This window comes from Leishmania major, chromosome 3, assembly GCF_000002725.2.
Source record: "Leishmania major strain Friedlin complete genome, chromosome 3".
Taxonomy (NCBI): Eukaryota; Euglenozoa; class Kinetoplastea; order Trypanosomatida; family Trypanosomatidae; genus Leishmania; species Leishmania major.
In genome coordinates, this window is record NC_004916.2 from 55,219 (window position 1) to 82,956 (window position 27,738).

Genomic DNA, 27,738 nt, shown 5'->3' on the forward strand with positions numbered 1-27,738 from the left:
TGTGTGTGTGTGTGTGTGTGTGCACCATCTGCGCAGCCGTTGAGGCGGTGTTAACAGTCTTCCCGCATCCGAAGCGCAGAGGCGAACGACACAGGCCCAAGCCGGGTCGTGCGCGCGCTCGTCTGTCACATGGATTGCATCCGTGTATGTGTGTGTGTTGAGTTGCTGCAAGTTCGGTGGTAGTGAGAGAGCACCACATGCGAAGGATCCGTGACCGGCACGGCGGCGGTTGAGGCAGGCAGGCAGGAAACAGCTTGCCTGCATGCCCTCTCTCCTCCTCCACAGCCACATTTACAGGCCCGACTTCACAGCATTCGCATCGCCTTGTTTCCCTCACCTTCCTCGCTCTCTATACGTGTGCGGCACATCTACACGGTCACCGATCCTCTCTCCACTACACAAGCAACACCTGAAGCTGCGCCCCACAGCCATCGCACTGTACAGCGAACTCCCCCTCCCCAAACACACACAGGCGCACCTCTCGCTTTCACTTCTCCCTCCGACACGTGTAGACATTGCCGACACACACACGCAGCCCTGCACGCTCGCTCGCCATCTCTCCCTCTCTCGGAGTCAACCGGCGCTTGTGAGTTTGTGTGTGTGTGTGTGTGTGTGTGTGTGTGTGTGTCCAGGGAAGCCGGGCTGGCCTCTGGCGCCGTCCTTGCCGTTGCGGCTGCGGCTGCGGCTATTGTGATCGGTGGAACGGAAACTCGCATCAGCTCCGTCCCCTCCCCCCCTGATCATTTTTGGTTGCCGACCCCATCAGCGCACCGGCCGACAGGTCAACACTTCCACAATGGGAGGCGCTGTGTCATTCTGCCTCCAGAAGCTCAACAAGGTGAGCGAGGTGGAGTACAGGCCCTACAAGGAGTATGCCAGCTATGGCGAGCAGAGTGTCCCGGTGAAAGGCAGCGATGATTCTGGCCGCTCCATGATCTACCGTATGTCGAACACAAGCGAAGAGGAGTTGAAACGCCTGCGCGACGAGTGGTACGCGGGTGGCTCTTGCCTCTCCGTTCTCGAAAGACTCTGCAAGGAGCGCGGCAAGCGCACATGCCTGGCCTACCGGAAGCTGAAGACCATCGAGAAGAACGAGACCACCACCAGTGACGGCCGCAAGAAAGTGCTGGAGACGTACGTCTTTGAGCCGGAGCGGAGGACGATGAGCTACACCCTCTTCTGGCAGAATATCGTCGACTTCGGCCGCGGTCTCCACGAGATCGGCCTCACGAAGGGCAACACCGTCTCCATCTACGAGGAGACCCGCTGGCAGTGGCTGTGCACCATGTACAGCTGCTGGTCGCAGGGCCTCCTCGTGTCCACTGTGTACGCCAACCTCGGTGAAGACGCTCTCCAGTACGCCTTGGACGAAGCTCAGTGCAACGCGATTGTGTGCAACGGCTCCAAGGTGAAGGACGTGCTCGCGATGTTCAAGGTGATCGAGGCGCCCAAGGGCACCAAAGTCATCTACCTCGATGAGTTGCCGCCCTCGGTGACGTCCGAGGAGTACGATCTGTACGCGTGGAGCGACGTGGTGGCGCGCGGCAAGAAGAGCGAGGCCAGCTGCCGCATCCCGAGTGGCGCCGAGAGCAAGGATGAGCTCGCGCTCATCATGTACACGAGCGGCACCACCGGCAACCCGAAGGGCGTCATGCACACGCACGGCAGCCTCTACTGCGGCTGCATGACGATCAGTCAGCGGATCAACGACCTGCTAGGGAAGATGAAGGAGCAGGAGTGGTACTGCTCGTACCTCCCCCTCGCCCACATCATGGAACTCGCCGTCACATCGGTGCTCATGATGCGCGGCGTCATCATCGGCTACGGCAGCCCGCGCACATTGTTGGACACCTTCGCCAAGCCGTGCGGCGACCTGACCACGTACCGGCCGCTCGTCTTTGTCGCTGTCCCACGTGTATTTGATAGCATGAAGAGGGCCGTAGAGGAGAAGCTGCCGCCTCCGGGGTCGCTCAAGCGCAAGATCTTCGACAAGGCCTATGAGGCGCGCCTCAAGGCGCTCAAGAAGGGCTGCGACACGCCGTTCTTTAACAAGAGGGTTTTCGCCAATGCCCGTAAGGTGATGGGCGGCCGCGTGTACGCGATGCTCAGCGGCGGCGGCCCGCTCTCGGAGTCCACGCAGGAGTTCATTAACGTTGTCTTTGGCATGGTGATCCAGGGTTGGGGCATGACAGAGAGTGTTGCCTGCGGCGGCATCCAGCGCACGGGCAACCTTGAATACAACTGCGTTGGCCAGGTCCTCAAGACAGCGGAGGTGCAGCTGTTGGACACGGATGAGTTCAAGCACACGGATCAGCCAGAGCCGCGCGGTGAGGTGCTGCTGCGCGGCCCCTTCCTCTTCAAGGGCTACTACAAGCAACCGGAGCAGACCAGGGAGGCACTGGACAATGATGGATGGCTCCACACCGGCGACGTGGCCTCCGTAACTCCGAGCGGCACCATGCGCATCGTTGGCCGCGTCAAGGCGCTCGCCAAGAATGCCAACGGGGAGTATTTGGCGCTTGAGATGCTGGAGAGCATCTACGGCACTAACGAGATCACCGTCCCAAACGGTGTCTGCGTGCTTGTCCACCCGCACCGCACCTACATCGCCATCATTGCCGTGACCAATGAGAAGCTGGTGAAGGCGTTCATGAAAAAGCATAAAATCGAAAACGGTGGGTTTCCTGCAATCCTGGACGACGCGGAGTTCTTGAGAGTGGTGCTTCAAAGCCTCCAGAAGACTGCCCGTGACGCGAACCGCTGCTCGTTCGAAGTTGTGCAGGGCGTGAAGCTGCTGAACGAGGAGTGGACACCAGAGAATGGCGTGCTGACGGCCGCCATGAAGCTCAAGCGCCGCGTCATCAGCGAAAACTATGCGGATTTCATCAACAAGCTCTTCGAGAAACAATAGGTGCACGAGCAAGCGTGTGTAGTTTATTGGGTGCCGGCGATGGTTATGGAAAGAGAGAGAGAGATGGGGTTAGAGATGTCCTCCCCCTCTCTCCCGCCGGTTCAAGCGGCTACGTGGCATGGAGAAGAGAGGGGGGGTGAGAACGCCGACAGACCAGTAGAGGCTGAGCCACGTGCGAAGGCCCGGCGCTTGCTTTCTCTTTCGTTGTCCCCCGTGTACATGTGTAAGTGACGGGCGCACCGGCTCTCGCTCCATCCTTCCCCCCTCCTTGCTTCGCCGCAACACGGTTGCTGTATCAGCCCCCGACATACACACTCACAAACACACACACGCACGCACGCACGCGCGATGCCGTTGTTTTCCGGTGGTGGTGGTGGTGGTGGTGGTGGTCCTCTGTTCTCCGAGCGATGTTATCATTGACACGTAGAGCACAAGCGCTGATCTCTCAGACGCTCTCCGCCCCCCCCCATGCTCCTTTTGGTTCTGTTATATACGCATAAAATCTGCATCATCTACTCCGTCAGACACATGTTGTCTGGCTCATCGTCTTCCTCCCTCCCCTTCCTTCTCTGCTTGTCCCACGTGCCGTCCCGCACACAGCACCGTGTGTAAGTGCGTGCGCGCCCCAGCCGCGACCGTGAACCCCGTGACTCGTATTGCCTTCTGAACATCTTCTCCCTTCTTCCTCTCTTGTACGTCCATCTCTACTGGTGACTTCGCTTATCCCGAGCAGTGCTCACTGTCGCGGAGCGGACAAGGAGAGAAAGAATGGAAGAGATGATGAACGCGGTGGGGACGCCGGTCAATGTATCACTTTGCCGAGAGGGAGTGTAAAGCGCTTGTGGCGGTACGTGCACGTGCAGAGCAGGGCAGAGCAGGGCAGCCGGGGCAGAAGACGTGCAGCGGAGGGCAATGGGTGAGCACTCCGGAGAAATCCATCGGCTGTGCACGACACGACTGGCTGGAATTTTTGTTCCCCACTTTATTTTTCCTTTTCTCTGCTCTCCCCGTGCCCCGGGAGAACGGGACACACCCATACACGCACTGAGAAGTGCGTAGCATCTCACGGCCCAGCGCACGCACACCCCACTCTGTCTGTGTGTGTGTGTGTGTGTGGTGTGTGTGTGTGTGTGTGTGTGTGCGTGTGTGTGTTTTTCGATTGCCGTGTAAGTGTATCTCTCTTTTACGTGAACTCCTCGCCGCGCTACGCAGAGCAGCGCTCGCGTGCTCCCCCACACGTGCATGCGCGTGTGTCTCCTGTACACGCGCATCCACCAAACTGTCGTTGTGTTGCGGCGATGGCACTGCACCAGCCGTCCTCCTCTTCCTTGCATCGCAAGCTAGTAGTGGCGCTTGGAGGAATGAGAGGGGGGGGGGCATGGAAGGCGTGCTGGGAGCGTTGCGTGCGTGTGCGTGTTCACAGACCTGTATTATGCTTTCTTTCCATGCGTACGCGTCTGTGCGACTTGGGGAAGAGGGGGCAGAGAAGGAGGGGGGGTGTGATGAGAGAGGGAGAGAGGATGCGTGTGTATCGGTGTGGGCGGATGTGTCCGTCCCCGGAGCACCTCTTTTGCTCTTTCTTCGTTCCTCGGACCCTTCTCCTCCCCTTCCCCGCGCCGCCCGCCCAAGGTTGAGGTTCCATGATGTGTGAACGCGTCGCTTGCGCAGTCCTTGCCCGGGCCTCGGTTGTTTGTATGCGAATGTGTCGGTGGTGGCGACGTGCCTGCCTCCCCCTCCTCCCCCTCCTCCATCCTGTGTGTCGCTCTCTCGCAGGCCCACGAGTTTTTCACTTTCCTCTTGTCATCTCGTCTTTTTCCTCCTTCGCCCCCGCGCCCTCCTCCTCCTCCTCCTCCCTCTTTTTAAAGGCGGTAACGGCCACAGCCACGCACGCGCGCACGTGCGCCGCGAAGGATGTTCCACGAGGAAAGGCAGATCAGGGAAAGAGGGCGTACTCGTTTCAAGGCTTTGTGGCGTGCGTGGGTGTGCCGATGGCTCCATCAGTGAACCGCATGGCCTCCTGTCGCCCACCACCACCACCACCCTCAGCGTTCCGATAACTCGCTTCCTCCACTGCCTTCCTTCGCGGCTCTCGGTGTGGCTTGCTGTTGCTGTTGCTGCTTGTGGTTGCTGTCGATGTACGTTTATACATCCCTCCGCATGCGCGATTCCCTCTATATCTCTTCGGTTGTTTCCTGTCTTTGTCCGGTGATGCATGCCGACCCCAGTGTGAACGCCTGCATGCGAGTTCGCGTTTCTCGGTTCTCTCTTTCGTGTTAGCGACCTCAACTCCCCACCCCACCCACCCCGCCGCTGCCGCTTCGGCGTACCCGTGCGAGCGCGCCGGCGCGCGTATCAGCTTGTCCGTGTATGCGTGCATGCATGCGTGCGTGCGTCTTCACCATGGTGCATCCTTGCTGCCTTCTCTGCCCTCCCCTCCCCCCCCCCTTCTTCCACTCCCTCACGCATAGACGCGTTGGCGGAAGGGGGGGGGGGGCGGGGTATGCGTACGCATAACAACGGCGCATCAGCGAAGACGCCATGACCGCTGCCACTTGCCATCGCTCACCCCCCTCACCCTCACCCTCACTCCCCACCACCACCACCACCATTCTCTTCTCTTTTTCCTGCGGAAACAACCTACCCCTGAGCATCTTCGGTGCCCTCTGCCCGCCTGCCTGCCTCTCTACACTTTCGCACGCATGCGTGCCACTCCATCATCGCCGCCCATCGCCTCCACACAGAGTGCCTGTGCATGGAAGGGAAGAGAGGAGGGGAGGTCTACACGCACGCAGTAACACACCCTGTCGGGGAACCTTCCACCCACACATACAAGCACGCACACGCGCGTCCTTGACGAGAGGGGCACGGAGCTCATGCTGCGCCGCACTGCAAGACGCGCCATGGGCAACAGCCGCTTCAGCGGCAGCAAGGAGCGGGACCGCATTGAGCAGGAGCGTCGCCGCCGTCTGCTGTACGACGCCGCAGGCAATCTTCAGCTTGGCGGCCTCCTGCTCATGATGTACGACGATTTCAAGAAGCCCGCCGCCATCGGCCTTGGTATGGTTGCCTTCTTATACGGCTATAACCGACTGGTTGTGCGCCTGTCTCGAGAGGAGGAGGCAGAGGGCTTGCAGCTGGACGCGAAGAGCGAGGCAGTGGCCCGGCAGACGGGCAAGCTGAAGGCGGATCGATATCTCGTCAAGCCGAATAGGCAGATCGACGACCCCGACTTTCTCAACATCCCCGCCTTTGGTGGCAGAGGTGTCAGCTCTAGTAAGCTCTTGAGCGATGACAGCGTGAGCGGCGGGGCGCTGCATAGCGAGCGCAAGCGCAGCTGAGCGGCAGTCTCACACACGGAACACGGAAGGAGGCGGCAACAGTTGTAGCCCGCATACGTGGAAAGGGCCACCAGTCGTGCAACCGTCTTCCCTCTACACATGCATCCATCACCTTCACGACGGCCACAGCCATCACCCACTGCACTGTGCTCTTTCTCTCTCTCTCTCTCTCGCTCGCTCGCTCTGCGTGTGCATATATGTGCACTGGAGTGCAGGGCACCGGAGAGGCAGGCAGACAAACCACCACTACCACAAAACAACGTGCGAGATAGCGGAGGCCTGTGTGCTTGCCTCCGCCACCCCTTCCCCCTTCCCCTAAAGAAGAGGTGAGGGTCGATGAGGCTGTGCAGCACCCGCCCTCATACTCTTTCCATGCATCCTGCGTCTTTAGCGGCGCACGCGTTCGGTGACGCCTCAACTCGCTCGCCCACGCATACTCTTCCTTCTCGCTGTCATCTCTTTCTCTCACTTTCTCTCTCCACCGCCGCCGTCCGCCGTTCACGGGCTTCGCCGCCACTCGCTCCCACGCGGCGCACCCACGAATGCCTGTCTGCCTCTCACACACGCACCTGCAGGCAGAGCGCTTCGTTCTCCCCTCTCGAGCATCCTTTTTCGTTTTCTGTTGCCATCCTCTCTTCAACCATGCCGCGTGAGATCAAGACCCTGAAGGAGTTTCTCGCCATCTGCTCCCGCAAGGATGCGCGGTGCGTGAAGGTGAAGCACAACCCCAGCGCCACCAAGTTCAAGGTCCGCTGCAGCCGCTACCTCTACACGCTGGTCGTGAACGACAAGAAGAAGGCCGACAAGATCGAGCGCTCCATCCACCCGTCCGTGAAGAAGATCGCCGTGACGGCGCGCTCGCACGCCAAAACGAACGCCGGCTCCAAGCAGTAAGAAGACGCCGCAACGATGGCATAGCTGGTACCGTCGTCGTCGCGCCACACGCGCTCACAGGCAGATCGACACAAGCACACATACGCGGAGAGAGAGGGGCGTTGTGGCACTCGTTGTCCGCGGCAGTGCCTGCCCGCGCCCTCTTCATCATTTTTTTGTCGTGTGTGTGTGCGTAGGCGATTGCCGCGGCGGAGGGAAGCCAGGCTTGGTCGGCCAGGCCACTTTCCAGGCTCGGGAAACAGCGCTCTGTTATGGAAGCAAGTTGGCGGCGAGGCAGGCAAGGGCGGGACGGGAGGAGAGGCACACACACCCGCCTCTCTGCCTGCCTGCCTGCCTGTCCCTCTTGCGCACAGTTGTTTTCGTTTTTCATTTTCGTATGTTTTCTTGGTGGAGCGAGCGGGGGTAGGGGGAGGGGCATGAACGTGCGCGCTCATGAGCTTGTATGCGCCCTTGTAAACGGAAGGGAGGGACGATGTGGCGGCGCGTGCGCGTGCGCGTGAGCAGCAGCGCCCTCCTCCCTTTCCTCTCACACACATACACACAGCTATGTGGGCGCACTCAAGTGTGCATCCTCGTCGTTCTACGTAAAGGAAAACAGCAAATTCAAGCATCGCAACACGAGCACCAAAATAACGACCGATCCGTTGAGTCGGACGTGTCATGAGTGGCGCGCGCCTCCCTCACGCGGCCACCTCTCGCGCTGGTGAGCTCGATCATCGCTGTAGGTGGCCTGGGCGGACACGGCAACGAAAGCAGCAGCGTGTCTCTCTCTCTCTCTTAGGAATGGGAACGTTCAAGGGTGGGTTGTCGTGGCTGATGTGTGCATGTGCTGCTCTCGAAGCACAAGCACACACACACACGCGTACACGTACAGGCACACCAGTGCGCTCGGTCTGAGACGGCATCCTCGCAACTCTCTCTCTCTCTCTCTTTCTGATTACACCTATGCGTCTGCGCTGGCCGGTGCTACGCCGTCACCGTCGAAGCTTTCGCGACGTTGAGTCACTGCTCACACACACACACACACACGCGCCCCCTCCCCTCTCTTGTTGTCGTCTCTCACCACGCCTCAGCCGCCGTGCCCGATCGCTTGCGCACCGTGCGCGCTCCCCCGACTCCCTGCCCTCCATATCACATTGCCTCGCTTTCACTCACCGTGCCATGTCTGTTGGTCGGGTGGCGAGGTGCGCGCACCTGCGCAAGGGCGTTGCGCGATGTGTGGCGCGTGTCTGCGCGGATGGAGAACGCTGCGGCCAAGTGGCACTCCTCCGCCGGGTGTCATGCGCTGGGAGTGCCATGGCTGCGCAGCCTGGACGTGTCTGCCTCTCAGCGGAGCTGTGCCAGCGATGCTGTGGCGCCGTGGGTCACCGCATCACGGCTGCGGCCAGGGGCGAGGTGCCTCTGTCCGCATCTTTTACAGCGTCGCAGCAGCCTACCGTGGAGGATCTCTTTGTGAGACGCTTCGGCACGACCACGTTTGACCGCCGTCGGGGCACCTCCGCCACCGATGCGCCACCGCTTGTCTCGCCAAGCGCAGGCGTGGACGCACTCTTCACGGAACGGTTTCCTGCTCTGACAGCACAGGCTACAGTGGAGAGGATGCACCAAGTGGCCGCGTCTCACGATGCCGCGAAGACACAGTCAGCGATGTGGGATGGTCTTCGGCGGTGCTTCACGTTTCGCGGCCGCCTACCTTCGGCCCGGATCAATAACAGCACGGGTGACACGCCGTCGCCGGCGCCACCGCCTGCCCGCTTCTCTGCGCAGTACCCGCCTGTCGCCAATGAAGCCTCAGGGCTTTCAGCGTCTGGACACCAGTCTCCGCCGCCTGCGGTGCAGCGCTACTGGCACAGCTACCAGCTGTGGGCATCCCTGCAGCCGCACATCCAGCAGGAGCACCAGGCAATACTGCAGCTGCGTGCCCAGGCGCATGCAGCCAAGATCGCGCAGCAGAAGTCCCTGCGGCAGCACCTGCACCGCACCGTGTACTGGACTCTGTTCGTGGTGTGCCCGCTGCTGGGGCTGCTGTTCCTGTGGCTAGCCATCGACGCCGCTGCGTACGGGGCGGAACTGGAGCTACTGCCCTTTGTGAAGTACGACGAAGCACTGCGGGACTTTGCCGAGGCGGAGGGCCACCACCGCCAGCTCATCCGCGGCAAGCGCAACAACGGCGTAGCGAAGAAGAAAAACATACGCATCGACTAAGCGACGTGGGCATGCGGGGCCGCTCTTGTCCTGCACACACACACACACACGCACACACACACCTCCCTCGACCGCGCTCGTAAAACTCTGGAAAGCCTCCCGCGCGAGCCTGTGTATGGCGGTTACGTGTTGTACTTCATCTTCACAAGCAGCAAGCCGGAAAGCCGACGAAGCGAAAAACGGAACGAACAATGGAAAGGTGCGTGCGTGCGTGCGGAGTGATCAGGCGCCTGTCTCGCTCCATCTCCCTTATCGCTGTGCCGCGCTCCCGCCCTCTTCCCTAGCCCAAACCATGAACTCCGCGTTTCACTCACCAGCCGCGGCAGCTAACCACCCAGGTGGGGGGAGGGGGGGGGGCACCGTTCTCGTTGCCCTCTGGTAGGCGGGTATGAGGCAGACAGCGGAGACAGGGGGGAAGACACCACCCCAACTCGTGCACTTCTGGCCTCTCTCGCATGCGGCAGATGTGTCCGCGCGTGCAGAACACAACACAGACAACATCGGCTCAGCAGCAGTCTCGTCCATGTTGTGCGTCCATATCTTCGTTCTTCTCCCTGTGAGTCCCCATCCATCCACTCACACACACGCACACGCGCGCACATGATCAGCTCCGCACGTGTCCGCTCGATCTCTCGCTCTGCTCTCCTTCCATATACAGCCCTCCCGCCCTCGCCTTCCTTTCCACTCTCACCACAACTCTGTCTGTCTGCCTGTATGTGTTACGTGTGTGTGTGTGTGTGTGTGTGTGTGTCTGGAGGGGAGGCAGCTGTGGCACCTACTGCTCACGTGCCCTCGCTTCCCTCGCACCGCCCAAGCAGCCGCCGTTTCTCCTCGTCTTCTCCCGCATACGTACACGCGCACAAGCTCGCCCTTACCCCTCGCCCTCGCAAGCTGCATCGCCAGCCGCGTAAGCATCAAGGAAGCACCCCACGACGGCGACTACCGCCACCAGCGCTTGCACGCGTTTCGTGTGTTCTCGTTAAACTGCCACTCGAAGAGCACGCGGGACTCGCGCTGCTGTAGAGGCGCTGCGCACCTGTGGTTGTTGTCTGCGGCCCTCCACCTCAGCTGCGGTTCTCGGGCTTCATCCTGCACGCACGTTTTTGCCTTTATCGTCATATCCCCTTCTGGTGACGTGCATGGGTGTCTCGTCGACGGGCACGCGCAGTTCCTCTTCCCAACCCCCTTGACTACGACACCAAGAGAGGGGGGTCGATATCGCCTGCACCGGAGACCGGGTGCCGAAGCGTGGCTGCTGACGCACCCGCGCGGACACGCCGCGTTCGCCCGCGCGCCTCCCTCTGCCCGCCTGCCTCCTTCGTGCTCTTGAGGGTGTAGCTCGCTCTTGCGCGCCTCAGCGAGAGACACCGAGTGACAGGCGTCTGCGCATATCACCGGCGCCAGAGTAGGGGGGTGGCAAGTCCTTCTCTTCCCTGCCCCCTCCCCCGCGAGTACACCACCACGCTGCCAGGGCGGGGGGAGGGGGGCGGTCATGTCCACTCCTGTCAGTGGAGTAGTCCCGCAGGACCGCTGGCAGCCTCAGCAGAGGGTGAAGGTCTGTCAGTACCAGGACTGCGGCGCCCCCTTCGGCTTCTTCTCCACCAAGGTCAACTGCCACCGCTGCGGCATCGTCCTCTGCAGCAAGTGCGCCGCCACCAAGACCGTGATTCCCCGCTACTACAGCAATGAAACCGTTCCCGTCTGCCAGCGCTGCTACCAGGTGGTGGAGCGCTACAAGGAACGCGGGTCAGTGACACCGGGATATGTTGTTCACTCTACCACCATCAGCGCCACGCCGGCTCGATCCTCGCCGGTGCCGCCACTTCACACGACTCCAGCCCTCCGGCCGCATGCACCCTCGCCGCAGCCCGCTTCCGTCGTGTCCACGGCAACACTCGTCCATCCCGTAGAAGAAGACGCAGTGTCCACAAAACCCTCCGTCAGCGAGGCCGACCTGCACGCCCTGCGAAGCATCATCGAGACCCTCCAGCAAGCACTCAACGATGAACAACACAACGCCGCCCTAGCCGCCACGTCCGCTGCCGAGCAGCTCCGAACAGCCAAAGAAGAGAACACAGCACTCAAAAGCACCGCACATCTCCTGCAGCAGCGCCTAGACACCGCCACGCAGCAGCGCGCCGAGCTGGAGGCACGGGTGGCACGGCTGGCCGCGGACCGCGACGAGGCGCGCCAGCAGCTGGCCGCGAACGCCGAGGAGCTGCAGCAGCGCCTAGACACCGCCACGCAGCAGCGCGCCGAGCTGGAGGCACGGGTGGCACGGCTGGCCGCGGACCGCGACGAGGCGCGCCAGCAGCTGGCCGCGAACGCCGAGGAGCTGCAGCAGCGCCTAGACACCGCCACGCAGCAGCGCGCCGAGCTGGAGGCACAGGTGGCACGGCTGGCCGCGGACGGCGACGAGGCGCGCCAGCAGCTGGCCGCGAACGCCGAGGAGCTGCAGCAGCGCCTAGACACCGCCACGCAGCAGCGCGCCGAGCTGGAGGCACGGGTGGCACGGCTGGCCGCGGACCGCGACGAGGCGCGCCAGCAGCTGGCCGCGAACGCCGAGGAGCTGCAGCAGCGCCTAGACACCGCCACGCAGCAGCGCGCCGAGCTGGAGGCACAGTTGGCACGGCTGGCCGCGGACCGCGACGAGGCGCGCCAGCAGCTGGCCGCGAACGCCGAGGAGCTGCAGCAGCGCCTAGACACCGCCACGCAGCAGCGCGCCGAGCTGGAGGCACAGGTGGCACGGCTGGCCGCGAACGCCGAGGAGCTGCAGCAGCGCCTAGACACCGCCACGCAGCAGCGCGCCGAGCTGGAGGCACGGGTGGCACGGCTGGCCGCGGACCGCGACGAGGCGCGCCAGCAGCTGGCCGCGAACGCCGAGGAGCTGCAGCAGCGCCTAGACACCGCCACGCAGCAGCGCGCCGAGCTGGAGGCACGGGTGGCACGGCTGGCCGCGGACGGCGACGAGGCCCGCCAGCAGCTGGCCGCGAACGCCGAGGAGCTGCAGCAGCGCCTAGACACCGCCACGCAGCAGCGCGCCGAGCTGGAGGCACAGGTGGCACGGCTGGCCGCGAACGCCGAGGAGCTGCAGCAGCGCCTAGACACCGCCACGCAGCAGCGCGCCGAGCTGGAGGCACGGGTGGCACGGCTGGCCGCGGACCGCGACGAGGCGCGCCAGCAGCTGGCCGCGAACGCCGAGGAGCTGCAGCAGCGCCTAGACACCGCCACGCAGCAGCGCGCCGAGCTGGAGGCACAGGTGGCACGGCTGGCCGCGAACGCCGAGGAGCTGCAGCAGCGCCTAGACACCGCCACGCAGCAGCGCGCCGAGCTGGAGGCACGGGTGGCACGGCTGGCCGTGGACCGCGACGAGGCGCGCCAGCAGCTGGCCGCGAACGCCGAGGAGCTGCAGCAGCGCCTAGACACCGCCACGCAGCAGCGCGCCGAGCTGGAGGCACAGGTGGCACGGCTGGCCGCGGACCGCGACGAGGCGCGCCAGCAGCTGGCCGCGAACGCCGAGGAGCTGCAGCAGCGCCTAGACACCGCCACGCAGCAGCGCGCCGAGCTGGAGGCACAGTTGGCACGGCTGGCCGCGGACCGCGACGAGGCGCGCCAGCAGCTGGCCGCGAACGCCGAGGAGCTGCAGCAGCGCCTAGACACCGCCACGCAGCAGCGCGCCGAGCTGGAGGCACAGGTGGCACGGCTGGCCGCGGACCGCGACGAGGCGCGCCAGCAGCTGGCCGCGAACGCCGAGGAGCTGCAGCAGCGCCTAGACACCGCCACGCAGCAGCGCGCCGAGCTGGAGGCACAGTTGGCACGGCTGGCCGCGGACCGCGACGAGGCGCGCCAGCAGCTGGCCGCGAACGCCGAGGAGCTGCAGCAGCGCCTAGACACCGCCACGCAGCAGCGCGCCGAGCTGGAGGCACAGGTGGCACGGCTGGCCGCGGACCGCGACGAGGCGCGCCAGCAGCTGGCCGCGAACGCCGAGGAGCTGCAGCAGCGCCTAGACACCGCCACGCAGCAGCGCGCCGAGCTGGAGGCACAGGTGGCACGGCTGGCCGCGGACCGCGACGAGGCCCGCCAGCAGCTGGCCGCGAACGCCGAGGAGCTGCAGCAGCGCCTAGACACCGCCACGCAGCAGCGCGCCGAGCTGGAGGCACAGGTGGCACGGCTGGCCGCGAACGCCGAGGAGCTGCAGCAGCGCCTAGACACCGCCACGCAGCAGCGCGCCGAGCTGGAGGCACGGGTGGCACGGCTGGCCGCGGACCGCGACGAGGCGCGCCAGCAGCTGGCCGCGAACGCCGAGGAGCTGCAGCAGCGCCTAGACACCGCCACGCAGCAGCGCGCCGAGCTGGAGGCACAGTTGGCACGGCTGGCCGCGGACCGCGACGAGGCGCGCCAGCAGCTGGCCGCGAACGCCGAGGAGCTGCAGCAGCGCCTAGACACCGCCACGCAGCAGCGCGCCGAGCTGGAGGCACAGTTGGCACGGCTGGCCGCGGACCGCGACGAGGCGCGCCAGCAGCTGGCCGCGAACGCCGAGGAGCTGCAGCAGCGCCTAGACACCGCCACGCAGCAGCGCGCCGAGCTGGAGGCACAGGTGGCACGGCTGGCCGCGGACCGCGACGAGGCGCGCCAGCAGCTGGCCGCGAACGCCGAGGAGCTGCAGCAGCGCCTAGACACCGCCACGCAGCAGCGCGCCGAGCTGGAGGCACGGGTGGCACGGCTGGCCGCGGACCGCGACGAGGCGCGCCAGCAGCTGGCCGCGAACGCCGAGGAGCTGCAGCAGCGCCTAGACACCGCCACGCAGCAGCGCGCCGAGCTGGAGGCACAGGTGGCACGGCTGGCCGCGGACGGCGACGAGGCGCGCCAGCAGCTGGCCGCGAACGCCGAGGAGCTGCAGCAGCGCCTAGACACCGCCACGCAGCAGCGCGCCGAGCTGGAGGCACGGGTGGCACGGCTGGCCGCGGACCGCGACGAGGCGCGCCAGCAGCTGGCCGCGAACGCCGAGGAGCTGCAGCAGCGCCTAGACACCGCCACGCAGCAGCGCGCCGAGCTGGAGGCACAGTTGGCACGGCTGGCCGCGGACCGCGACGAGGCGCGCCAGCAGCTGGCCGCGAACGCCGAGGAGCTGCAGCAGCGCCTAGACACCGCCACGCAGCAGCGCGCCGAGCTGGAGGCACAGGTGGCACGGCTGGCCGCGGACGGCGACGAGGCGCGCCAGCAGCTGGCCGCGAACGCCGAGGAGCTGCAGCAGCGCCTAGACACCGCCACGCAGCAGCGCGCCGAGCTGGAGGCACAGTTGGCACGGCTGGCCGCGGACCGCGACGAGGCGCGCCAGCAGCTGGCCGCGAACGCCGAGGAGCTGCAGCAGCGCCTAGACACCGCCACGCAGCAGCGCGCCGAGCTGGAGGCACAGGTGGCACGGCTGGCCGCGAACGCCGAGGAGCTGCAGCAGCGCCTAGACACCGCCACGCAGCAGCGCGCCGAGCTGGAGGCACGGGTGGCACGGCTGGCCGCGGACCGCGACGAGGCGCGCCAGCAGCTGGCCGCGAACGCCGAGGAGCTGCAGCAGCGCCTAGACACCGCCACGCAGCAGCGCGCCGAGCTGGAGGCACGGGTGGCACGGCTGGCCGCGGACCGCGACGAGGCGCGCCAGCAGCTGGCCGCGAACGCCGAGGAGCTGCAGCAGCGCCTAGACACCGCCACGCAGCAGCGCGCCGAGCTGGAGGCACAGGTGGCACGGCTGGCCGCGAACGCCGAGGAGCTGCAGCAGCGCCTAGACACCGCCACGCAGCAGCGCGCCGAGCTGGAGGCACGGGTGGCACGGCTGGCCGCGGACCGCGACGAGGCGCGCCAGCAGCTGGCCGCGAACGCCGAGGAGCTGCAGCAGCGCCTAGACACCGCCACGCAGCAGCGCGCCGAGCTGGAGGCACAGGTGGCACGGCTGGCCGCGGACCGCGACGAGGCGCGCCAGCAGCTGGCCGCGAACGCCGAGGAGCTGCAGCAGCGCCTAGACACCGCCACGCAGCAGCGCGCCGAGCTGGAGGCACGGGTGGCACGGCTGGCCGCGGACGGCGACGAGGCCCGCCAGCAGCTGGCCGCGAACGCCGAGGAGCTGCAGCAGCGCCTAGACACCGCCACGCAGCAGCGCGCCGAGCTGGAGGCACAGTTGGCACGGCTGGCCGCGGACCGCGACGAGGCGCGCCAGCAGCTGGCCGCGAACGCCGAGGAGCTGCAGCAGCGCCTAGACACCGCCACGCAGCAGCGCGCCGAGCTGGAGGCACGGGTGGCACGGCTGGCCGCGGACGGCGACGAGGCGCGCCAGCAGCTGGCCGCGAACGCCGAGGAGCTGCAGCAGCGCCTAGACACCGCCACGCAGCAGCGCGCCGAGCTGGAGGCACGGGTGGCACGGCTGGCCGCGGACCGCGACGAGGCGCGCCAGCAGCTGGCCGCGAACGCCGAGGAGCTGCAGCAGCGCCTAGACACCGCCACGCAGCAGCGCGCCGAGCTGGAGGCACAGTTGGCACGGCTGGCCGCGGACCGCGACGAGGCGCGCCAGCAGCTGGCCGCGAACGCCGAGGAGCTGCAGCAGCGCCTAGACACCGCCACGCAGCAGCGCGCCGAGCTGGAGGCACAGTTGGCACGGCTGGCCGCGGACGGCGACGAGGCGCGCCAGCAGCTGGCCGCGAACGCCGAGGAGCTGCAGCAGCGCCTAGACACCGCCACGCAGCAGCGCGCCGAGCTGGAGGTGGAGATGGCAGTTCTCCTGCGTGAGAGGGAGGAAGCTCGCGGAGAGACAGCAGTGGCTGGAGAGCAGGTGCAGCTGTACCGGGAAACGGTCGAGGAGGAGGAGTGTTTAAAGGAGGAACGATGGTGCCTCGAGTCACGGGTGGCGCAGCTGAGGGAGGCGTCCGCGGCCGCGAAGCAGCAGCGGCAAGAAGTGGCGGCGAAGGCGAATGAGGTGCAGGAGCGCCTTGATTCGATGGCGCGTCGGTGCATTGCGCATGAGGGAGATGCGCCGCAGCGGGCTGACGGGAGAGACGACGCCTTGCGGCAACTTGCTAATCTGCGTGAAGAGGTGAAGCTCAGTGAGAAGCAGAAGGCGATGGAGCGTGTTATTCCGGGTGTTAGAGAGCGGCAGATGCGCCTCGAAGCAGCTGAGGAGCAGCGGGCGGACTTGGAAGCACGCCTCGTCGACGAGGCCGGTGACCTGCGCTCTCGTCCTGCTGCGAGCACAAACGAAGTGAATCTGTACCGCGACCTCGCTCTGCAGGAACACGAAGCAGCCCAGAATCGGTGCACAACACTGGAAGCGCAGGTGGCAAGCCTCACGAGCGACCGCGACAACGGGCGCCAGCAAGAGTCGGCTGACCTCAGCGAGGCGCAGCGTCACCTCGACAACGTGCAGGAGCGCGACATGGCCCATCATCGGTGTGCCGCGTTGGAGGAGCAGAATGCTGCTATGGCCTCGGAGTTGCAAGCGGTCAAGGCTAAACTGCGGCAGGCCTCAGTGAAGGCCTCCTCGTTGATGACGCGACTCTCTGCATCATCCTCGGGAGCTGGTGGTGTCTCTGCCCGTGTGAGAGTGGGAGGCAGCTCTGCCGTGCCACAAGCGGCGCCACACCGGGATGCGGAGCTCATCGCCGAGGTGGGCGAACGCCTTCGCGAAAGGGGGGAGGCCATGCGACTGTTGGCCGAAGGCGTCGAACTGCGCGAGCGCGCGCGGCCGCTGGAACGGGTGCTCGCCGAGAAGCTGATCGGCGACCGTCGCACGAGCGACGCGGAAGAGGTCGCCACGGAGCCCACGCAGGTGCGGCGGAACGCTGCGCACTCGCGGCACCTGGACTCGCGTGAGGCGCAGCTGGACGAGCGCGCGGCACGGCTGAGGGAAAAGGAGCAGCAGCTGCTGCGCGTCGCTCGTGAACTGCAGACTAAGTCGCGCGCCCTTCAAGTATTATACGCACGGGCGCTGAATAGGCCACAGGTGACGTCGTTGCTGCTGACGGCCGACGGCGACGATACCTCCTACCCCGACACACCACAGCAACAGCAGCAAGGCACACGCACGCCGCTCAGAGAACCTGTATATTCGCTGGACAGCGAGGTGGCGCACTACGGCCGAACTGCAGGGGCCGCAGTGAGCAGTGGTCTCGCATCACCTCTGCCGAGGGAGCCGCCACGGGCTCGGATGGTGCACCGCGCTGTGGAGGCAACGGGCACAGAGGAAGACACGCAGGTGCGCCTCACGGCTGCAACGGAGGCTTACCGCGACGTACTGTACGAGCACATTCTTGAGTCGAATGGGCTCCAAGGGGTGGATGTGTTGGCTCAGTACCTGCCCCACCACACCTCCGGCGGTGGGCTGAAGACACCGCGACTGCCGGGGAGCGGCATTATATCGAAGACCCGGGCAATGCTACGAGCGCTGGAGGAGCGCCTGGGTGCTTCCCGTGGCGTCGGGCGTGGAGTCGACCCGGCGGTGCAGGAGCGAAGCCTGGAAGCGTTCCGGCGGCTCGAGGCCGCCTTGTCTGCTCTCTGTGGAGGCAGCCATGCGTAGTGGCGCGGTTCACGTGTCCGTTAGGGGCGCTGGCGGCCGCCTCTCCGCCACCATGCCTCCGTGCCCCTATGGACATGAAAGGCACTCTGTGCTGCATCGCTTCTCCTGCTCTGCTGCGACACCCTACGTCCATACCCCGGCAGCACGTCCTCGCCGCCGCCGCCACGCCTCCGTTGGCTGCGTATTGTTCGCCAAGGGGCCGCAACTCCCGGCCCCGCCTCCACTCGAAGTGGCAGCGCACCCGTGCACGGCGACGAGAGTCGCCCGCTAGAGTGTATGATGCAAGGAGGAAGAGCAGCGGGATGTGATGGACGATGAATGGCGTTGCCGCAACCCGTGCGCGTGCCACCGCGTGCACGCGTATGTGGCGAAGCTCAATCGCTGAGAGCGCGCGCGCTTGAAGAACAAGGGCAAACAAAGTCACAGGCGAGAAGATGGAGCGGCAGAGTGCCCGTATCGTCGTGCTTGCCGCGCAACTTCACAGAAAGTCACAGCACACGACCACTGTTTGAGGAGCGTGTGCCGCCTGCTGTGTGCGCCTGTAGGCTTGCCTCTGCTGCCTGCGTCGCTGCCATTCTTGGCACGCGGCACTCTAACCACTGTATGCACCTTCTTTACTCGCTTGCGCCTCCTAACACCCTCACCCCCTTCCACCTGAGCATTCAACTGAGCACACACGTGTGTGGCGGCGAGCTAGCACAGCTGGGCGGACGCTGCCTCACCATCCTCTCGTACCCGACACAGCACCTCTACCGCCCTCAGACCTTCGCCCGCAGCATCGGGCCTTCTCCTCGCCCGCTGTGCGCTGGCCTAACCACGGCGCGCGCGAGAGAGAGAACGCCGCGTCGCGAGTCGTCAACCAGAAATATGTGGCCCTGTAGTTACAGCGCGTTGGTATTTCGTTCATGCACGCAGCTGCCGGTGGACAGAACCGCGGTGAGGACTGCGGAGGCCATGACGGCCACCCCGCCAACGATGAGGCCGCCTCCGTGCACTCACCGCTGTTCGCTAACGTCTGCCGCGCACTACAGCATATTGTGACGGAGCTTCAGCCGCAGCACCGGCAGCACCAGGTGGGGTCGTCGAGTACTGCGGGTGAGGACGGCCGAGCCTCTGCCGATGACAGCACCCCCGCACATCTTGCGTTTCCTGTACCGCGCGCCTCGGCCTCTTGCACTGATGTGGCGTGCTCGACCTCGCCGGACACGGCGGAGCAGCAGTGTGAGAGGCGTCGCCTACTTTTCCTGGCAGAGTGGGCGCAGCGAGTGGCAGCAGCGTATGCGCCGATCATGCCGTCTGCTGCGCAGGAGGCCGCTGCATTGTTGCTGGCGGTGCACCCCGTCTCGCACGACGCCGTCACGCAGGACGCGGCCGCTGCGGTGGCGGACGCCGCGCTGGAGACCAATGCTGCCGCGTCCATCTCAGGAACCAAAGCAGACCTGCCGCCGGTGCGCTGCGCGAGCGTGCCAGTGGAACGGCGACTGATCTACCCGGACGGATACGTCAACACACATGCGGACAGGGCAGCGTCCGTCTCGGTTACGACCCATAGCGACCTGCTTTTGCTCCCGCACACGATCATGACAGCAGCTGCCGCAGTGTCGCACTTGTCCTCTCCCCCGCCGCCGATCACACCGCGCGATCGCGCACCGCTGTGCCGTGTAGTTGGTGAGCCCTTCGACGTGCCCGCCACCCGGGCAGAGCAGCGTGCCGTCCTCGCTGCGCAGGGTGGTTGCTGCGCTCGATGCGGCGTCGTCTTGCCGCAGCCGCAGCTCCGCTTCCCTGAGTGGTGCTCTGCGCGCACTCGGAGCATCTGCACAAGACTGACCAGCTCGTGCTGCTACTTGCAGTGCAGCTGTTGTGGCGGGGGTCAGACGACCACAATGTCGCTGCGTCGAGGCAGATTCTGGCGCGCGTGCATGTGCTTGTCGAGATGCAGCTCTTCGGCCGAAGACGAGGAGGACGGGAGGTCGACTGCCGTGACTGCAGTCCACGTGACACCAGAAACCACCGGCGGCGCTGGTGGTGGCCGTGGAGGTGTACGGCACAACGCAAGGGCTCCGCTGGACGCACCGGAGAGCGAAGACTTCGGTGGCACCGCAAGCGAGTGCGACGGGCTGCTAGGTGGAGGCACGCGGTCGAACAGGCACAGCCGCACGCGGGCCGGTTGTGATCACCACCGCAGCGACAGGACCGGTGACGGCGGCGGCGGCACGCCTGCTGATGCATCCTTCCTCTTCTGTACGTATGAGGGCCACTACTTGTGCTTGCGCTGCTTCCATACCCCGCTTACGGCGGCCGGCCTCGGCGCAGCGATGTCGACAGCATCCGCAGCGGCAGCAAGCGCCGTCGGTGGCACCTGCATCCCGGAAGACTACCAGACGCGCTACGTAGCGCCGGAGGAATGGCAGGCACACGCCTCTTCGACAGCGTCTTTGTCTTCGCCCCCCGCGTGGTTTCAGCCGCGCCGGCGCGGCAACGGTGGTGGCGAAGGCGTTGACGGGTCGTCCGCGCGCGCAGCTCTTGCGAGAGCTTCGGACCAGCTGCATGAGTGGTGGCTGGCACGCCACGTGGCCCACCCCACGCCCGCCGCTGGCACCCTCACTCTCAGGGGGAGTAGAGCCGCCAGTGGGCTAGATCATCCACCACAGCAACACACCGCGTCACCTCTGCATCTGTGCATCCTCCCTGCCCATGCGCTGCATCGATGGGACTTCACACGCTTTCCTGTGTCTGCCGTGGCGGCCGCCGTGCTGCAGCGGCGATGCTACCCCGGCAGCGCTCACGGCCGAGAGAGCTGCCTCTCCCCGGGGGCCTCCGGCCAAGAGCGTGGTAGGCAGCGCACCACCGTTGGTGGTGGTGGTGGTGGCGGTGTTAGGGGCAAAATGAGCGGTGACGACTCGCCGATTTTGCTTCCTGGAGAGGAGCAGGGTGCGCGAGGGCATCATAACGCTCTAGCGATTCCTCCTCCGCCGGCCCTGGAGCACGTCCCTTACCTTAGCGGAGAAGCTGGTGCGGCAGCCCCGGCGATGGGGCAGCTTCCTGAGCTCTACGACGTGTCCGTCATCAACCCCTCCCTGTACGTGCGCGTCCCGGCGCTCGCCTCCGCATTGCGGCTACGACAGCGGATGAGTCTCCTGCACGCGCAGGCTTGGTGGTGCCCACAGTACAGGCACGAAGTCTGGGGGCTGCGGAGTGGAGACGAGCTGGTCGGTCAGGCGCTGGAAGGGGCGACAGCACTTTCTGTGGCGCAGCAGCCACCAGGGCCTTCCTCCACGGTAAAGCATGCCCTGAAATCCTCTCCAACTCCGGCAGCAGTGGTGGAAAGTGCGGTGGACAGCGCTGAATTCTATCTGCTGACTCAAGATGTAGCTCCTCCTCCCAACTCCTCATGGGCGGTGTCGTCAGCATCACGCTTGCACAGCGTGGCAACTCCGCAGACAGCGTCCCTCTCTGCTCTGTCCAGCCAAGCCCACAGCAACCTCTCTGGCCGAGTCGATGGAACCTCCTCGCCTCACCGGCACCTGTCCGCAGTGGGCGTGGCGGCAGTGCCACTGACGCTGCCGACAGGTGCGCGCTTCCACGCGCGCCGTCGCTATCTTGTGGAACGAGCTGAAGGCTGGTCTCTCCAAGACCTTCACCGACTGACAACGCCGTCGTCGTCGACCTCCGCTACTGTAGCCACCGCCTCGTCACCGCCGCTGCTGCTCACAGAACTGCAGAGCATGTTTGATATTATGCAAGCGCACCTCAATAACTGCAGTGTCTGTGCAGCGCAGTGCCGCGGGTTGATGGTGAAGGCACCCCTCGGACTACCGGTGTGTCGTGATTGAGGCGAGTGGACAGAATGGAGGACATGTAGCCCCGTGTACGGCTCTGCCTGAGTGGCTTCCTTCGCCTTCATGTCCCCTCAGCTGGGCTTGTTCTCGATTCTCGCCGGCGCTGGGGCTGTGGAAGTGCCGCGTCGTTGTCGTTGCGCTCCATCTGTAGCTCTCTGCACGTGAGCCTGTTCGCGCCACGGCTGCTGCCGCCCAACGCCAACACCGAGCAGCAGCAGCAGCATCACGTGTTGGTCGGCATCCTCGGCGTCTCCGTTTTTTTTTTTGGCTGTTGCTTGTCTGTCTCCCACAGACCCCCGATGACGGGGCACACACACACACACACTTCACTGCCCCCTCTCTTTTCGTCTCGTCACATTTCGCCACCCACCAGCCACGCCGATCCCTGCACAGGGACCGCCTCTCTCTTGTAATCCTTTTCCATAGTCTTTCTCGCGGTGTGCACGCACTCTCGCATGCTGCACGCCTCCTCGCTCTCTGCCCGAAAGCCGTCTTCGCGCGTGCACACCCACGAAGTCATCCGACGAGGTTTTCCTTGTTTTATGTCGTGTCCTCATTCGTAGCGGATACGTGGCGCGCCATCGCTGCACGAGCCGCTGCAGCCGGCTGTCTGGCAAGCCGCCACCCCACTATCCTTCACTTACCGGGTAGCGCGTTGCACCCTACCACAGCCGTCCGCACACTTCACATATCCGTCGGTTTCGCCATCTCCAAGGCAGCTCGCACGGCACAATGCAGGCCGCGACTGCAGCCTCTGCAGTGCCGTGGGCGCTAATGGAGCGCGACAAGGTTGATGGCATAGCTGACGGACTCATGTGCGCCAACGCAGGCGTCTTTCACGCCTGTGCCGATGCGCCTGAATAGCGGTACAAGGCTGAGGTGGACGCATCTCGGCAAGTCGACGGCGCCGGCGCCGTGCGTGTACACCTACAAGGGCAACGTGTGCGATGTTACCGAGCTCAGCAACCTTCACCCGAGCGGTGCTCCGATCAGGCGGGACCACCACGGCAAGGACGTCACGCAAGTGTTCCAGGACGAGTATAACCTTCATGCTTACACGAAGAGCGCGCTGAACATGTTGCTGCAATGCCTTGTTGGCTCTGTGCGGTAGGTCGAGAGCTCCATTGCTCGGTCCGCTCGGCGAGCACGAGAATTACCAGCGCGAGGAGCTCACGTGGCACCCGTGTATGACGGTGCGTGAGATGGCCTAGAAAGATTTCACCATCCGCCGCGATCGCGGGCTGGTGTGGCAAGTGATGTTCCTCAATCTCCCGTAGTAGATGCACTTGATCGATACCCCCATCTGCGTCCCGCACTGCGGCCTGCTCGACTTGAGCCTAATCGAGTTCTTCTCTCGCACCAAGTACTCGATCGTCGTAATCCTCTGGCTGCCACTGAGCCTCTTGTGGACTGTGCGTGGCGTCACGCGCGACTACACGCAGCTGAACCCGACGTGGGGCAGCCGCTTCGACGCCTACCTCTACTACCCGAACATGAACTGGATCTTCCAGAACTACCCTGCCGCCATGAGCCCGTCCATGGCATCGTGCATCCCCCGCCGGCGCCACAGATGCGAGGGCCATCGCAGACGACCGGTACCAACACACGGTCGCAGTCAGCGACCTCAGCCCGCTCTTCGTACTGGTCTTCTTCCTCTTTGGGGGTTGGGCTGTGGCCGTTCGTGGAGCACGTGATCCACCGCATCGCCTTCCGCTTCGAGCGCGCACTTCCCGAGCCGCTCTTCGACAATCTGCTCTGCAAGCTGCTGCACCTCTTGCTCCACGGCATTCACCAAATCACTCCGATGGACCCCCGACTGTCTTGTCTTCCCGCCAGTGCTGCTCGTCATGGCCAACACGCTCACCTACAACGGCTACGGCTACCCCATGGCGGGCAGCTGCCTCGATATCGTGGCCGGCGGTGTTGTGTGCGGCTACGGCCTGTACAGCAACATTCATTACATCATCCACCACTGCAACTCCGCCAACTTCAAGGGTCTGAAGCGGTACCACCACGCGCACCACAACGTCGACGACACCCGCGGCTACGGCCTCGGCAGCACGTTCTGGGACATCGTCTATGGCACGGCGTGCCAGAAGAACCAAGCGGACGACACCGGATCTCTCCGTGTGCTGCATGGACGGAGGAAGGGAGACGTCCCGGGGAGTGGGGGGGGGGAATAGGGGGGCGAGGATCGGGGCGGGGTGCCGTTATTGCACGAGGCGAGCGAGCGACGCGACGCGGTGGTCACCAACGGTGAAACGCTTCGCTCCTCTTCGTCCAGCGGCTGCTGTCACGTACGTGTGTGTGCCGGCCACCGGCTACACTCACCCTCATGTGTGCGTACAAAGCGGAGGGGGGAGGCGGCGAGAGGGACGCCGTCTGGCGTGCAACAGACGTGCACCTCCTTGCATGCACGCCGATGCCCATGTATCCTCACGTGCGTGTGTCCATGCGAGTGCGATACGTCTCCCTGCCTCTTTCATGTGTTCAACGATCTTTTCTCTGCTCTCCTCCGTGCCCCGGAGGACAGAGAGGGGGGGGGAGTGGGGAGGGGGCGCACCCATACACGCGCTGAGGCGTGCGTGACATCGCACGGCCCAACGCACGCACACCCCCACTGTGTGTGTGTCTGGGTGTGGAGAGGAGTGGGGGGGGGGGCTGAGTGGGCCCGTTTTGCTGTAACGCGCGTGCCCATGTCCGGCATCGCGCCATGCGAGGGGGCCAGTGGGTCGAGTGGTGTTTGGGCTCTCCGTGTGTTGTGTGGCAGCGGGATGGTGTGGGCACAGGTGGAAGGAAAAAGAAAGGCGGTGCTGCCCGCGACACTTCCGCACCGCACGCCCCTCCACACTCGTCCCCGCCCCCGCTTTACTCGACACACTCTGCCCCCTTCGCCCATCGTCTCCCTCTTCTCGTCTTGCCGTACCTGTGAAATGGACTCGGCGAAAGAGCGACGCCCACACCGTCTCTCCTCCAGCTCTTCTTCTCCGGCGTCGTGTGCCGGTGCGCTCTCGCTCACGCCGTCGGACCGCAAACCTCTGATGTAACCCAAAACACACTCACACGCGCGCGCGAGAAGTGAAGAGATGGAGCGCACAAATAACGGTGTGCAACGGTGTCTCTCTCTCTCTTTCGCGCTGTGTGAGTTTGTATGTATGCAAGCATGTGTGCCCGCTTGGCACGTCGGCCAACCCCCTCCCCAACCTCCATCCTCCTCCCTTTCCTCCTGAAATCGGCAGCAGCCCTCGCGAGCACGTTCTGTTGCTGCCGCTGGCGGCCAACGGGAAATTTTTTCGTTCTGCTCCTGCTCCCTCTTCCACTGTTGGCTAGCAGTCATTCTTCATTCCCTCACTGGACCGTGTGCCACCTCCGATCACGGAACACACAGACACCCCACCCCCACCCCCACCCACCCTGTGCACACCCCTGGCCAATGCCCTTGCCCTTCTTTTCCGCCTTGACACTCCAGTAGCCCTCCTCTCGACCTCAACGCATCTGTAATCCACCTCGTCAGCAGCACCGTCTGTCGCGTGAACGCAGCGCAACAGTGTGCCATCAGCCGTGAGCGGCGAGAGGACAGACTGCCGCTCACCGACAAGCAAGCCGGGGGCGGACGACGTTGAAATCGAAAGAACGCGCCCGCACGCATCCGCGCCGGCCACAACGCGTCGCGGCAGTGTAGCTTCCCTGATATCCTTGCGGTTGTGGTGCTCACAGCCCTACTCTTGTCGTCGCCCTCCACCTCTCTGAGTTGATGCTGTTGCGGGTTGGCGTATCTGAGCATCGGCGCCACCCCACCTCCCACCTCCCCCACTTTGGCTGCACGTCCTTCGGCAGGGCTTCGCCACACGGGTCAAGCCTGCAGGGCGGTGGTGCGACTCTGCTGTCCCGGCGTACGCACCCTCTCTTGTCTGTCGTTGTTGTTTTCCCCTTCATTTCCTCTTCTTCTGGGGTGGGGTGGGGTGGGGAGTGGCTGTTGGCTTCCCTCTCGGAGCGCGTGTGTCTGTGTCCACCTATTCGCCGTGTAACACGTGAACCGCACGCACCGGCCGTCCCGGTTCACGTCTATCAGCCCTTGCACCCAACACTCAACACCCCCCCCCACACACACACACACATCCCCTCCCCTTCCCTTCCCTCTCTCTCTCTATCGGCCCCCTGTTTCGTGACGATCATTGTCGTTGTGCGTTGTCGATCAAGTAGAACACGTACGTAGGTAACGTGTGTCGCGCTCTGGACTGTACTCCGCCGTGCTTGCTCGCCGCCATCAACATATCTTCCTGCTCCCGTTTCTCTCTCTCTCTCTTTCTCGCATACTAACTCCTTTACTTTCTTGGCTACATCGTGTTGCGTCTTCCGCAGATATCTTCCTCTGACTTCCTTGTCTGCCTCTCTCCGTCGCTCGCGCACGCGTCCGTCCGGCGTCACGCTGCTCCGAAGAAAACACGAGAACGCCGTCGCTCTTCCGTGCGTTGTGTGGGCTTCGCTGTGGCGATTTCTTTCTTTCTCTGTTCGATGTTGCGTGTCTTTACATCGCCGTCGTTGTTGTTCGCCCCTCTGTTGCTTGTGTGTGCGCCTGTCTGTGTCTCAGTGCGCGCGCTCGAAATCTCATTTTCTCTGCTCTTTCTTCACCCCACGAACCCTAATCCTCACCACTGACGACGCGCGCCTCGCCCTCTCTTTCAGTTTTCCCTACAACATTGTCCTCTTCCCCCGCTCTCTCCCCCCCTCACTCTCCCCCTGTGCGTGTGTGTGCGCACTTGAGCCGCATCTCGTGTCGCGGAGCGCTTGTCTTCGGTCGCGTTGCGTCTCTGTCGTGAAACCTCCAGGCTTGGGGCGCCTGCACACACTCCCGCGTCTCCGCAACCCCGCTCTGCTGTGTCGTTATCTTGGGCACTGTTTTGGTGCCATATCTTCCCGTCACCGTCTTCCATCCGCCCCGCCCTCTTTCCCGTGTGTGTGCGCGCGTGTCTGCGGACGCTGTTGGCATCAACGAGAGGTGTTGGATCACAACGAAGAATCCGCTCATTTCCGCGACTGGTGTGTCCGAGTTTTCCTACGCATTGCCCACGGTCCGTCGCTCGCTACTGCGGCGTACTGCGTCCACGTAACACAGGCCACTCTTCTCCTCCTGCTTCTTCTTCTCCGCCCGGCGTGCATCCACTCGTCTTGGATCTTGACTTCTTTTGTTGTTGCTGTTTGTTTCTACACCCCCGATTGCACTTCCGGCTGCCCCCTCCCCCTCCCCCTCCCCCCCCACACACACACAGGCACACATCCTCCTTCCTCTTCCGACGGCTTTCGTACTCCCCTATTGCTTCTCGTTGTTGGTTCCTCTCCGTCTTCCCGGTGACCGCCGTCTTCCTCCCCGCTTCTCACTGCCTGTGTGTGCGTGCACGCGTCTGTCTGCGGGAACGCCTCTTGCTCGCTGCTGTTCGCTTCTTATCCTTCGAGGTGTGCGGGAGGGGGGAGCGGGGAGGGGACGACAGCGTGAGCAGCAACAGCGCGCACGCCAGCCTGCATCTGCCAAAGCCTCCCACCCCTCACCCTCTTCCCCAATCGCCATACGCGGTGTTGGAGCGCGCAGCCCCCACACCGCGTCTCGCGCGCCGTGGCATCCTCCTCCTTCATTCTTGTACACACGTCTCTCCTTACCTTTTTCTGTATCAGTCATTGACTCCACCCGTCTCTTCTTCTCTTGTTTTCTCGTTGCTGTCGTGGTTGTTTTCCCTGCGCGTGTGCTGTGCGCTGTCTCCTCCCGCGTCTCTGCGTCCCCCGCCGCCGTAGGCTCGAAGACGCGGGCCTCGGCGGCTGCGTCATGGCACGACTGAGGCCTCCTCCTTTACTTATTCGTTAACGTCACCTGCGTGCGCTTGCGTGGTGTGCCACCACCGCATCTCTATTCTTTTTACGTCGCCTTCGTCTTTATCCTCCATCTCCCCATCTTCCCCGTGCGTGTGTGGTGTTGCGGGGCGCACGTTGTTCCGCTACGGC

At 64.4% G+C, this 27,738-nt stretch overlaps 6 protein-coding genes and 1 pseudogene across 6 annotated transcripts, besides 1 other annotated feature; all 7 read left to right on the top strand.

Moving 5' to 3' along the window:
• Nucleotides 1–796: 796 nt before the first annotated feature.
• Nucleotides 797–2,911, top strand: LMJF_03_0230 (putative long chain fatty Acyl CoA synthetase; the record flags this gene model as incomplete). Its single annotated transcript, XM_003721653.1, has 1 exon — nucleotides 797–2,911. One exon carries the CDS (start codon nucleotides 797–799, stop codon nucleotides 2,909–2,911), a length of 2,115 nt encoding a protein of 704 aa, XP_003721701.1.
• Nucleotides 2,912–5,784: 2,873 nt separating this feature from the next.
• Nucleotides 5,785–6,249, top strand: LMJF_03_0240 (conserved hypothetical protein; the record flags this gene model as incomplete). The annotated part of the gene is made up of 1 exon (XM_003721654.1): nucleotides 5,785–6,249. The coding sequence occupies one exon, from the start codon at nucleotides 5,785–5,787 to the stop codon at nucleotides 6,247–6,249; it is 465 nt and encodes a 154-aa protein (XP_003721702.1).
• A 642-nt stretch (nucleotides 6,250–6,891) lies between these two features.
• On the top strand, nucleotides 6,892–7,143 carry LMJF_03_0250 (putative ribosomal protein L38; the record flags this gene model as incomplete). Its single annotated transcript, XM_003721655.1, has 1 exon — nucleotides 6,892–7,143. One exon carries the CDS (start codon nucleotides 6,892–6,894, stop codon nucleotides 7,141–7,143), a length of 252 nt encoding a protein of 83 aa, XP_003721703.1.
• A 1,296-nt stretch (nucleotides 7,144–8,439) lies between these two features.
• LMJF_03_0260 (conserved hypothetical protein) lies at nucleotides 8,440–9,348 on the top strand (the record flags this gene model as incomplete). Its single annotated transcript, XM_003721656.1, has 1 exon — nucleotides 8,440–9,348. The coding sequence occupies one exon, from the start codon at nucleotides 8,440–8,442 to the stop codon at nucleotides 9,346–9,348; it is 909 nt and encodes a 302-aa protein (XP_003721704.1).
• Nucleotides 9,349–10,840: 1,492 nt separating this feature from the next.
• On the top strand, nucleotides 10,841–17,905 carry LMJF_03_0270 (hypothetical protein; the record flags this gene model as incomplete). Its single annotated transcript, XM_003721657.1, has 1 exon — nucleotides 10,841–17,905. The coding sequence occupies one exon, from the start codon at nucleotides 10,841–10,843 to the stop codon at nucleotides 17,903–17,905; it is 7,065 nt and encodes a 2,354-aa protein (XP_003721705.1).
• Nucleotides 17,906–18,810: 905 nt separating this feature from the next.
• Nucleotides 18,811–21,738, top strand: LMJF_03_0280 (hypothetical protein; the record flags this gene model as incomplete). Its single annotated transcript, XM_003721658.1, has 1 exon — nucleotides 18,811–21,738. One exon carries the CDS (start codon nucleotides 18,811–18,813, stop codon nucleotides 21,736–21,738), a length of 2,928 nt encoding a protein of 975 aa, XP_003721706.1.
• An 856-nt stretch (nucleotides 21,739–22,594) lies between these two features.
• On the top strand, nucleotides 22,595–23,927 carry LMJF_03_0290 (annotated as a pseudogene).
• Nucleotides 22,595–23,927: a sequence feature.
• Nucleotides 23,928–27,738: the final 3,811 nt, after the last annotated feature.